The sequence below is a fragment of the Sitophilus oryzae genome, unplaced genomic scaffold, assembly GCF_002938485.1.
Source record: "Sitophilus oryzae breed Bouriz unplaced genomic scaffold, Soryzae_2.0 scaffold_1802_pilon_pilon, whole genome shotgun sequence".
In the NCBI taxonomy this organism is placed as follows: Eukaryota; Metazoa; Arthropoda; class Insecta; order Coleoptera; family Curculionidae; genus Sitophilus; species Sitophilus oryzae.
Window position 1 is genome coordinate 1,098,845 of NW_022146505.1, and position 13,771 is coordinate 1,112,615.

General features: G+C 32.4%; 1 protein-coding gene across 5 annotated transcripts in view; it reads left to right on the forward strand.

The window, feature by feature from the left end:
• LOC115883060 (long-chain-fatty-acid--CoA ligase 6) overlaps positions 1 to 13,771 on the forward strand; it is a 97,838-nt gene that overhangs the window by 31,373 nt on the left and 52,694 nt on the right. The window contains exon 1 of one of the 5 annotated variants that reach the window (XM_030901336.1): positions 6,146 to 6,551. The exons of the other annotated variants lie outside the window; for them this stretch is intronic. Within the exon in view, the coding sequence (XP_030757196.1) occupies positions 6,425 to 6,551 (127 nt within the window). The 5' untranslated portion in view covers positions 6,146 to 6,424. Of the gene's footprint in view, positions 1 to 6,145; positions 6,552 to 13,771 lie in introns of those variants that run through there. 5 annotated transcript variants of the gene reach the window in all.

The window sequence follows — 13,771 nt, forward strand, 5'->3', positions numbered from 1 at the left end:
CTCACCGGTTTTTAAATAAAAAATATTTTAATATTTGAGGGATAGTTTCACCCCCTTAGAATTCGAGTTTCGAAAAATCCCTTCTTATCGAACCTCTACACCCTAAAGTCAATCCGTTTTCCAAAAATCAGCTTTTTACGTCAAGCGCTTTAAGCAGGATCGTGATTAATCAATGACCAAAATTTTCGAAACACCCTGTATACATTTTTAAAAAATCTTAAAATATGTAAAAAAACAAAATAAAATATACGTGTTTAAGCGTTTTTTCGGATTTTCGGACCATTTTTTAAATAAAAAATATTGTAATATTTCAGGGGTGGTTTCACCCTCTTGGAACTGGAATTTCGAAAAATCGCTTCTTATCGAACCTCTACACCCTAGAATCAACCTGTATGCCAAAATTGAGCTTCTTACCTTGAGTGGTTTGAGCAGAATCGTGATTAATCAGTATGGCAGTCACTTAAGGATTTTATGTATTAACTAAGATAGACTTTTGTACCAATTTTAGCTTATACAAATTGCTTAATAATGAATCATTTTTAATAATTTAGGTATTTATCAATCAAATACCATGTATTATTTAGTCGATCTTTACATAATATATTTGATTTACTCCTTTTTGACGTATGTTTGACAAGTGTGTTTGACGTGTTGAATAAACTTGCTCTTGAATCAGCGTAGTAGAAAAATAAATACTAGGTATATATCTTTCGTAAATGTTTATAGATGATTTATATAAACACTTTTTATAATAAATAAATAACTTTTAGAATATGCATGTGATGTTTGACTTATTATCAAAAATTATTATTTACATCGTTTAAATCAATATATTGACGAAAACAAATTTAATTACAATAAAAAGCTAATATAATGAAAGTAGATGTAATTATTTTAATAATGCTGTTTTAAATAATTGTGTAATAATAACAAATTTTATGGGAAAATTATAACTAATATAAATATGTTATCAAAAGGAGTTTACATTTTCCAGTAGTATAAAAGTGTATATTGGAAAGTAAAGGGTACGTACATAGATATAGTTTTTTATTGTTATAAGTTAATTGATTTTTAATACAAGCAAATAAGATTAAAGATTTCCAGTAAAATCAATTAAAATTCTATATTATTTGCGATATCCTCAGAAGTTTGTGGAAATTAACGACACATTTATTTCTATTAATTTCCTTTTGATGTTCAGTTAACTACTCTTGGTTTTCTTCAATTCGCGATTTCTAATATTATGTTGAAGCAAAATTTTCAAGCCTAACGGTTTTACGACTTTATACTTACAATATAACTTTCTTAGTATTGCCCTGGATTACTTATTGAAGATGGAGAAATCATCCATTCCTAAATTAGTAGGTAAAGAAGTAAATGGAATAAATGTTAAAATATTAAATCGACATAAATTTTTAGAGTGAAATAAATAAAGTTCATGTTAGAACATTGTATAAATGAGATTTTAAAACAAAGTAGATATTCTATATGGCATATTAATATTTGTAAATCATCTGAGGTAAATCTGGATTTGGAACCAATAAAGTTTATCTAAGTTTTAGATTCACTGACTTACACACGAACATTAGCGTAACTAGCAAATCATCCTGGAGGGGCCTAGGTCTTTTGTTTTTAAAAAAATTAAGAATAATTTAAAAAACACGTTTTTTTAAATAAAACGTTTACATGAATTTCTCTATCAGTAAATTTCATAGACTTGGTTATCAAGCCTAAGTGTTCCCGTAGAGTGTTCCCGTAGATTACTTAAATACATACAAATTTTCTAAAAAGATAAAAATTAACACATTTTTTGAACACAACTAAATACGAGTAATAATAACTAAACAAAACTAGAAAACGTCATTTTTAGTACATCACAAGCAAATAAAAATGAATACGTAGCCCAGAGTCATAATTCAAGATTTTTCTGGGGGGTGCTCAGCAGTACCTTGAGGGGCCCGGCACCCCCGGGCCCCCCTGTAGTTACGCCAATGCACACGAAACTCATAACATTGCAGCTTTAAGATTGCTGTATACCGTGCTGGCAACTGTTACTTTTGGGTCGGCATTTACATGTGTGGAAGTAAATCGCATAGGGATCTTATTATTATCTGACAAACGGATCTAAAACAGCAAGAGGAATGCGGGCAAAAAAAGTCGACGTTGTCACGTTTAATAATAGAAAAGCAAAGTTGCTCAATATTACCTATAAATTCAATATATTTTAGTCCATTTCAGCATACATAATTATATATATGCTAATATCTTGACGTTGTTCTTATTGTATTAATGTATATTTATCTAATTAACTGATCTCCCTAATTCTGCTTATTATAAAAGGTAAAGTATTTCCTAAAAATAACGTCCGCTTAGGGCAAGCTGGCAACGCTGACAAAATTCATCATGGCATCCCGGATTCAACCAATCTGATTGGTCGAGATTCTCGCACGTCTTGCTACCATTACCCCCAACTTTATGCCCCTCTCTAGGAATAGTAGAAACAGCCACTACTACTGAAAAATCCAGTGGCGGTGTATTATATTGTGTTTTATGCCTTTAACTTTATTTCTGCTTATTGTAATTAGTACACGCGTTTTAACAAATATTACTATATTTGGCAAATGACTAAACAAAATCTAGGTTACATTTAAAGTAAAATAATATTATGAACTTTACTGTAAAATATTATAAAAATTCCTGATATATTTTTATGAAACACCGCACGCTCCTGGATATTTTATGAATGAAATCGGTCATGATTTCACAATATTGCGATCCCCTTACCGTTGCCCCGTTGTTTCAGATCCGTTTGTCAGACTGTAAGTCGGAGTGAGAGAAATGCGACCGACCGACGCGACGCGCGACGGTGTGCTGTTGCGGCGTTGCCGATACGCCTTTCCCTATCAAGTAAAGTAAAATCACGATCGCAAACCGTTTACTTTTAAAAGACTTTTTTTTCAAGAGATAACTAGATATAATCATTAGACATGTTTCTGAGCATCTGAAATGGAATTATAAGGATATCGTTAGGGTGTCATTTTTTTTATAACGAGAAAACATCAGTAATCGCGATAATTTAAAAACTCAACTTTTTAACACATGACAGGCCTCAAGAACCACTTTAGATATTGAAACTTTATTTTTATTTTCAAGATCGGATATTTTACAATATGTTTACATAAGAAAAATTCGATAAGGTTTTTTTTCTATTCAAAAATTGTTAACAATCCATCCATTTACTTTTAGAGCATAGCAATTTTCAGCATCGATTTTCAATAGTGTAATTTTTTTATTGATAAAGATTTTCACATACTGTCTACAAAGAAAATACAGCAGAAATATTAACAAAGTTCTTGAAAAACTACAATCTATTATTTCTAATAGATTTCGAGATATCGATTTTTGAATTCAGAGTTCTAATAGCGCGACCACTATCGAATACCCACTCAATTCCACTTATTTTTACCAAAAATGCAAGTGTTTCTAGCTTGCACTTAAATAAATTCAAGCTATAGCAAAAATTCCAACGACTCGTTAATAAATAAACAAATTAAGTATCATGAGACGCAATTAAATCGTGAAGCTGAACGCATGACGTACACCTTTCCCTAGAACTTTAAGTACTGACAGAGGTATTGATTGGGTCGACCGGTCAACTGCGACAAATCTGCTATATCTCTTTCCACGTCTTTTAGCGATGTGCACAGTTTCTCGGTTTATTTCATACGTTTGGCAACGTGTTTACTGTTCTCTCTTTGTTCAGTACATTATAAACGCATTGTACTCTTCTTACATACGGAAATCTCGACCCAAGACTAACCTTTGCCAGCCCTTAGTATAACCTAGTAGTAAGTAAGTTCTTTCCTCTGTCTACTAAGTCCATGCTTTAGCATAAAAACCAGAATTAATACTTGGAACATAATAATACTTGAAGAAGTAGATACTTTGACAGTCGATGTAATCATTCAACACCTCTCTTCTGTCTCAACATATATCATGATAACCAAGACTTGGACCTCAGACATTTACATTGATGGGTACGACGGTGTAATTTCCTACAACAACAGACCATAACAACATACCACCTTTCTGTGGAAATAATTACAACATGTTACTCTGAATACTCGAAATTTATTTGAGTCGATTATAATATGTAGAAGAGCTTAATTGAAAATTTTTTGAACTTTAACTTGAAATAAAATATTTTACATGTAGTTAAATAGTTTATAAATAAAGTTTTGTGTATTTTTGTGATTGGCAGCTGAATTAAGCTACTTTCCTCTTGTTTTTGTTGAAAAGAGTAGTTATTTTGGGTAAAATTATGGATCTGTATGGTTTTTTTTATAAAATCTTACACTTAGATAAAAGCAGATCCTCTCTGGTTGGATACATCTTATGTTCTTAGATTCCAAATATCTCCCGGGCATCTTTGTCTACTATAAACAAGAAAAAAAATGCCGGTGTAAAATGGGTTACTTCATTTTTTGCAGTATTTATGTCTTGCTGTATCTTGCTAATTTCTTTATCCCAATTTTCATGGTTATCTATATAACTCCGAACTGCGGTTCCTACAGTCCTATTGTTTCCTTCTACAAAGTTACAATGCGATGAATATACAGGATTAAATCGAATATTAATATCAAAATTTTTGCATAAATTCTTAAATGTTTTACATGAAAATCGAGTTCCATTATCACAAATGATAGTTTGTGGGCAACCATAAACCAAAATAACACGATTTTCTAAGATATGTTCAATAAAATGTGCTTTAGCTGAACGTGATGGAAAAAGAAGAGTAGGTATACTTTGAAAACCAATCAGCTATAATTAACGATTTATTACCTTTCTTTGACCTAGGTAGAGGTCTTATAAGATCTATAGCTATCACTTGAAATGATAAATCAACTACTTTCTTTTTACCCATAAGTCCCATTCTAGCAGTGTTAGGAGCTTTTTGAGCACCACAAACCTCGCAGTTTCTAACAAATCTTAAAATATCCTTTCTCATTTTCGGCCAATAGTGCAATTCTTGAACTCTATTCAAAGTTTTAAAGAAACCAAAATGACCACTTGTAGGCGGGCTATGACAACAATCTATAACTCCATGTCGCTGTGGCTTGGGAACAAGGAATTTCCATTCTGGATCTGTTTTGATTTATAGGAAGACAGTTGGGGCCAAATTTATAAACAAAATCATTTTCGACATTCATAGTTTGCAGCTTCAATATAAAATTTACATTTCGTCTTCTCAATAAAAGTTTGCATTCGATTTTGAATATGTGGTAGTTACTATCCGACTATCCTGTGTCTTTTTAGTAGAACCTAACTAGAAAAAAAGTTAGTTTCAGAAGTTTCTTAATCTTATCTTCAATAATTATTGCTATTGATACCTAGGAAGGCATCAGAGACAGGCATCAGAAAACTCTCTAGAGTTTCTTGATGCGGATAAGAACTGGTTATCAGCCGAACTCTCGACTTCGTCAGTCCGAGCCCAGTTTCAGGTTGGAAAAGGTCAGCTTTGCTATCCCTTCTCTGGAAAAACCATCTACCTCTTTGCTGCCTTGGATTATCTTAATATACAAGTACCCATATCATATCCTGTTATTATTGTGACTTTTTTGGTACTTCGTAGAGCTTGTCTAACTCTATTTGAAGATAGAGTCTTGAGCACTGCCTAACATCACTACATCCTAACATCACTACATATGATGTTTATAGAAATATGTTTATCAAAATACCTTCTTGTTACCTCTACAGACCTAGAAAAAATTACTCATTTTAGATAATACTTCAGTCACTTATTAACTATTTTCAGAATATTCTGAATTGATGTCATAGAAATTACCACGTTACAATTATTAATAATGCATACGATTTAATAAAGAAATAAAATAAAATACAATTAAGCCCCATTTATTCTCTTCCGTATTTTAATTATCTAATTAACAGCGGCAGCGTTAAATACAGCCAGTCCTAGTTTGCCCGTAAAACAATGTGTGGCTTTAATGGAAATGAAGAATTAGCCACGATTAAGGCCTAAAAACCAGTCGGGAGGCGTGTGCCGCGAGACAGCAGCGGCGAGAGCAGATCTTTCTTTCTCCACAACAGAACCACGAAGAAAATCTTCCGACTCACATCTCGCCAGTTCTTCATCCGGTTCGGTATCGTCGTCCGGAACCACCGACCCGGGTACCATTGCTCCCCTCTCGGCCGAAATATCTCTCGATTTGCCGGCATTTTACAGTAATTTCTGCTCTATTTTACCGCTACGATTTATTAACAAAAACTTTAGTCTATGTCGTGGTAGCGGTCGCTTCGTTTCAGCACGGTACCGAAACGGTACCTTCTGGTTCTTGCGTCTACCGAGATTTATCGATGAATCAGTGGACTTTTGTTTACGTATGGTAATTTAGAGTGAGTGAAAATGCCGTGTTTGAGCAGTGCTAAACGATGTCTGAAGAATAAAACGAAAGAGATCAAACAGAGGAAGAAAGGCAAAGAGAATGAATTGCAAGAGAAGAAACGAAAATCGAAGAACCGCTGGAAGAATTGTAAGTGGCAAAATTCATTTAATTTGTAACTATTACATACACTACAGAACTACAGTCTTTGTATTCATTGTTGTAATCCGACACAATGGGTGATTATTAGTGTCTTATAGTAGTCAGAAATATAATAATAGATTTCTGATTTATAAACTACTAATCCTTATTACTTTTCTATCACGATTTCTAAGTGTTGTCCAGTCCATATCGAAGTGCATATTTCCATTCATACAAAAGATATTTAAATATTACCTAGTCATATTTTTTTCTCAATAACAAGGGGCCGTCCTCTGCCGGAAACACTGCGACCTGTGAGGCCTGTTGTGTTTGTCCATTTCTATACCCATTCTACAACCCATTTTCTCCAACCCATTCTCCTATCCTAGGATGGGAGTATAGTTCCTCCGGCTCTAGCCTAGCTTTCCCAAATAAAAAGTGATCTAGAGCCTCGCAGTGACATATTATGTGCTGCGCTGTTTCAGGATCTTTATCGCAGAGTCTGCAGCAAAGACTTCCTTGATACAGGTTGAACTTCTTCAGGTAACACTTGATAGGGATGTGTCCTGTCAAGCGGCCTGTTCTTTTTTCTGTTTAGAGTTTTTGTTCTGTTTAGAGCTAGGCTATTATTACGTTGGATAAAAGCCTTCCTGTACCTGTGCCCCTGTCTGTCTCTCCAGTAGACATTCTGCTTTTCCCTGATCTAGAGTTTTAATGCACTACGGGCCATACATTTGGGTATTCCCAGTACTGGCTCTGGACCAAGATAGGATGTCGATGATCCTTGGCTACCTAACTCATCAGCTTTTTCGTTCCATTGTGACCCGGCACCCAGAATAGTTTAATTCTGTTCCTTCGTGCTAGAGATTCCAGTTCACCTAGGCATTCCCAGACGAATCTCGACGATACCTTTGGGCTCATAAGCGCTCCAAGTGCCGCCTGACTAAGTTCTTCTATTGTTTTCTCTCGCACATTGTAGAATGGCAAAGATTTCTGTCTGGAATGCGGTAGAGTATTTACCCAAGGAAAAGGATAAAGTTACCCTTGGTCTTTCACCAAATACTCCAGCTCCTGTTCCTTCAGCGGTCTTTGACCCGTCTGTATACCAGGTTAGTCCGTCCTGAAGGAATATTATATCTGCCCACATTCCTCGATCCATTTTGTTTACCTCGAATGGTTTGTGGTAGTGATAAAGAGGGGTCATTTGGTCCGATCTCCATCTAGTCATATAGCATCAGTGAAAATATTTGTCATTAAGAGATACTTTATTTTATTCAAAACTGTACGACATAAAAATCAATCTCTATCTTTGCATCGAATAGAGTCTCACTTGTAATACTATTGCCGTCTATATACAATAATTGCTGCTTTGATTTACCACTAGGATTTATTAACAAAAGTTTTAGTCTATGTCTTGGTAGCGGTCGCTTCGTTTCAGCATGGTACCTTCTCTGGTTCTTGCTTCAACAAAGAATTATCGATGAATCAGTGGCCTTTTGTGTACGTATGGTAATTTAAGAGAACACCTAATCACTGAGTTCGCCGAGACTACAACCATTGGGTTTTCGGTTTCCTCTTACCGTCTACAAGCTCACCGTAATGAAAGGATTTTGGTAGGTAGTTTTCTGGCATAAAAAAAATACACAAAGCTAAACGGTGTCTGAAGAATAAAACGAAAGAGATTAAGCGGACGAAGAAAACAAAGATATAACCTTAGCCTCTTCTTATTCAAAAGGTTGAGGGGACATCATCATAGAAAAACTGACCTCGATGAATAAGGATTATTGAATGAGACACAACAGAGTTAGCGTTATGCTGGTGTGCTGCGCTGATGATGCAGCCATTATCGTGGAGATGGAAAATAAACATTATGATCTCCACTTTTTCCAAAGACCCAGTAATTGGTAGCAAATTGGTAGTAGAAAACAAAATTATTGAGCAAGTATCACAATTTAGATACCTAGGCACTTTTAGAAATTGTACTACCACGACGTCACTACCAGACTAAACAAACTTCGGTCTACAAGATATATTTGTGTAAAACCTAACAAAAAAATTAACCAAAAGGTCCAAAAATTAATTCACACTTTAATATTTATTTCCTCAAGTTTGTTGCAAAATAAAAGACCCAACCCAGTTGCCAAATTTTCTGAAACCATTAGTCACAGTTTTCACACATTTTTTCACCAAAACAACTTGAAATTCAAATTATTCATCAATTTATATTCCGTACTACTATATTTCCGATAACTGTGTTACATCCTATTAAGACACGATTTTTTTCTGAATGCGCTTAAAGCCGAATTAATAACTAACACGGCGCTGTATTTGGATTTGTGTTAGAGTTCAATAAAAATGGAAATAGATGTTAAAAAGAAGGGGAAACAACTGAATACCTATTAATAAATAAACGGCACACTTTGATAGGTTATCGACATTTATTAAAGCATTAAATATTTATAGACGGGTATTATTGATTTCGATGTTTCTGATAGCGTTTTGTATCATCTACTGCGACAAGCATTAAAGCCACCGGTCGATAGGGGTGGTTATCTGTTAATTTTTTAGCGTACATTTGCGTCAGTGGATGTTAAACGGTTTCGCAAGGATTAATTTGGAAATTAATTATTGTGACATATATGGATAAAGACAGTTTGTTTTATAAAGGTAAATATATAAAAACATAATTTTCTAACCTTTTATTTTGTATTAAATATATATATTAGAAGCTTTGATTAATAAATTTACAGTAGGCAAATTAAATTTTCTCATAAATTATTTAAAAGTTAATTGAAATATAAGTGCAAGTATTTTAAGGGATGGTAGATCTCGATAAAAGAAACATATATTCTCTTTATCGTTTTTCAAATAAGTCCAAAATAACGGAGTTATTTTACTTTGAAAATTTCCAAAGAAAAAATGATTTTTTGCTAAAATTTTGAGAACCACTGGACCTTTTCTGGATTTTCTTTCTGGTAAATTTAATCTAATGCCTATGTTGCTATATTATCAAGAAATAATGTTTTTTAACTAAAAACTAAACAAAAATCCAAAAAATTTCAAATTTTCAATTTTTTTTTTCGCGAAAAAAACTTCATAGGCATGTATCGGGGGTTGAACTATAGTATCAGTTAAAATATTTGCACTTATTTATGGGACACCCTGTATAAAATAAATTAGGATTGATTAACATATTCAATTATTTTTGGTCACTTTCTGTTTTACCGGAAATGACTACAACTTGTGATTTTTAAATGGCACCCTCGGTATTTTTTTTACTTTATTTGATACAAAATGGCACTCTGAAGGGAATGACGTATCACAGACATGTCAACTTTTGACATTTTATTTGAAATTGTAAGATGCAGTTTATAATGACATTTCGACTCGAAGTACCAAGTGTGAGATTTCAAATTATTCATAAAAAAATGCTTTTTCGAAATATGCTAAAGAGCCACCCTCGTATCATTTGAAAAAATGAGATATGATTAAAAATACGATTTGGGCATCTCTTAACCGGCCAGGACAAGACACGAAAAACATTAGACGATCAAATATATTTTTCCAAAGCTCCTTGATTAAAAATTAGTGTTTTTAACACAGCCGTGGCACTCTGGATTGAAATTTAAAATACGATATTTTTTAGCAATAATGTCAAAAGTTGACATATGATATGTCATTCTATTCAGAGTGTCATTTTCTATCGAAGAAAGTAAAAAATACCGGGGTGCTAAAATAATTTCCGGTAAAACAGGAAGTGACCGAAAACAATTGAATTCGTCAATCAATGGGTGGAGGGGGAGGCTAATTTATGTCATACCAAATCTTTTTTTTATCTGAAAAAATAAAAAAGTTATAGGGGTGAGCCACTTTTGAGACGCATCCGGTATGTATGTACAAGGTGTCCCGAAAATAAATCCAAGTATTTTAGCTGGTAGTATGGTTCAACACCAGAAACACACCTATGAGTTTTTTTTCGCGAAAAAACAATTTTGAAAATTCGGAATTTTTTGATTTTTTTTTGAAATTATTTTAGTTTTTAGTTAAAAAACATAATTTCTTGTTAATATGGCAACAGAGGTACCTAGTAGATTAAATTTACAAGAAGAAAATCCAGAAAAGATCCTGTGGTTCTCAAATTTTTAGCAAAAAATCATTTTTTCTTTGGAAATGTTCAAAGTAAAATAACTTCGTTATTTTGGACTTATTTGAAAAACGATAAAGAAAAAATATATTTCTCGATATTTCTTTTATCGAGATCTACCACCCCTTAAAAGACTTGCACTTATTTCTGAGACACCCTGTATTGAATTAGGATGATTCCTAATTATTGTAATTAGGGATAATTAATATTTATTGTAACTTCTCTCTCGATGTTTTACCAAAAAACACTTAATGAACTTTACGAAAAATAGGGTATTTTATATTTTTCAGCCATTATTTTGTAATAAAATATAAAAAAACGTCGAAGTTATATACGATTTGAAGTTGAACTTCAACCTTCAATAACTTTCAAACGAGTCGATTAAATGAAAAATCACATCAAACCTTTTTTGAAGAACATTAAATTTTCTATAAAAATATGCTTTGATTTTTACAATACGCTGATTTTTTAGAACGCAATAATATTCCAAAAAAATTCCCTGTGTCATTTAAATGAGAAAATATAGAAAATTACGATGAGATACATCTTAATTAATATTCATATCTCAAACTAGAATTTTCACGGAAATTAAAAGAAAAAATCCTTTTTTTTTTTGGTGCACCCTATAATGTATATTGGTTATTTTTATACATATTAGTTTCTTCTGGTTTGATCACCAATCAAAAATTTAAAAAAAAATATTTTGGCGTATTGTGGTAATCTAGTGTAATTTAGCTATCAATATCAAAATATGTATTATCTAATATTCGAATTTCGCTTACGGTTTCAATTATTCCTGAAACTAATTTAAACAAGTAATTTCCTGTAGGTTTACCTTCCACAACCACTATTTCAACAAAACCGCATATATGAAGCGCTATATGAGAATAACCAGGTACAAGTTCATTAATTTCCTCACTCCGTGTTTGCCTAACTCCGATATTAAATTTAGAACAGTTGTAGGATAAACGAAAACCAACAACTGCCAAAAATTCGGCCGATACAAATAATACTTCTCTTTTTATCTCGTGGAGAATAGAAAGAATCGGATATACGGTGGATGTGAGTGAAGGTACGTGAAAAAGTGACAATTAGTTCTTTTGCGGTCCTATTTCTGGATACCGAATCCAGGGTAAATAAACTGAGCCAGCCTCGCTATGATTCTTGTATTGTTTATGTTTTTTTGAAAAATATTTTTTAAGTTGCGCTTGATAGAGGCTTTTTTATTGCTTTTAAATTGTGATAACTTTTGACATAGTGTTAAATATATAAAATTTTAATTCAGTGTTCAACATTAAAAACTGAGGAAGTTGTATTTAAAAAATAGTGTTAAGTTTTGTGTGCTGAAAAACCTCGTTACGGTCAAATTTTACAGGGTAAATATACACTAAATGGTTTTAATTATGCTTTTAGCTTTAGTTATATTGTTTTACTGTGATCATACTGATTTTTACAGTGATGTATCTTCAGTATTGCTGATTAGATACCTACATTATTCTTTTTATTTTTAAAAATATTTTAACTGCTAAGAAATTCTATTTACGTTGGAGTTTAATTTTCAGATCTTTTACTAATTTTCCTAGAAACTAAACTATTTTACTGTGGAACTTTGAGCTCTTGACCGACGTGACAGTTTTCTTTAACCAAAAAATTTTAGTTTCATCAAACATTACTTGTACTGTGGGTTGCATATCCACCAATAGTGATAATACGTTTATTTATTTTTGTTTTATAATTAACATACAGCGTGAGTTTTCTACGATGCTCTCTATCTTGTATCTTGGAAACTACAAACTATACTGGAGCTAGAGACACGGTGAAATGGGGAAAGAATTGCAATTTTGGGGGGACAAACATACGCGCCTTTCGAATTTTTGAAAAAGTTTATGACTTACTAGAAAATTTCGAAAAAAGAAAATTTGGGCTATTTTAAAGATGCTCCCTAATTCCATTATATAACCTATTTTAGACAAAAAGTTTTCACATAAAAAATGTAGATAATCACATCCTTAATGAGATTGTGTTTTCCGCTTTTTTCTAAAGCCTGTCATTTTTGACATATCATACAAACATATGTTTTTTTTTAAATGGAAACCATAGTTGGCCATGCCTTCATAAAAAGAGCCATTTTTAAGAGCAAAATAAAACACCAATTCACTACAATACACCAAAAAGCTAGTCGCTAGTTTTGGTTTGGTTTGATTGATGTGGTAAATTAATGGTTTAGTTTGCTGTTGTAACACCAAAGGTTCCAACCCTCAACTGTAAGCCATTTAAACCTAAATATTTTAAGGGTAGTATATTTCGACCTCAGAAATACGTCTACAGTTTTTTTTTTTGCGATTTTTTTTTAAATTTGGAATTTTTTTAAAAAAAATGTGGACTTTATTTTTAATTTTTAGTTAAAAAACATAATTTCTTGATTAATGTGGCAACAAAGTAGTAGATTAAATTTACAAGAAAGAAAACCCAGAAAAGATCTAGTGGTTCTCAGAATTTAAGCAAAAAAACAATTCTCTTAAATTTTCAAAGTAAAATAACTCGGTTATTTTGGGCTTATTTAAAAAACGGTAAAGAGAAAATATATTTCTTTAGTCGCTCTACCAACCCTGAAAAGATTTAGCACTTCTTTTAAGACTCACCCTGTGAAAATGGAAAGGTATATTTTTCATTTTACTGATTTTATGGAAAGCACTGTTCATTAAAATGTTGTATCCTATGTTATAGGACTTGTTTCTCTATACAATTTCCTGTTTCACAATGTACCGTTTGTGTCGGGGAAGGGTTCCTAGTTTCATAGTTGTCGATTTTCGAAAGAAATCAGTACATGTATATTATTTCGTATATTTTTCATTTTATTGATTTTATGGAAAGCACTGTTCATTAAAATGTTGTATCCTATGTTATAGGACTTGTTTCTCTCTACAATTTCCTGTTTCACAATGTACCGTTTGTGTCGGGGAAAGGTTCCTAGTTTCATAGTTGTCGATTTTCGAAAGAAATCAGTACATGTATATTATTTCGTATATTTTTCATTTTATTGATTTTATGGAAAGCACTGTTCATTAAAATGTTGTATCCTATG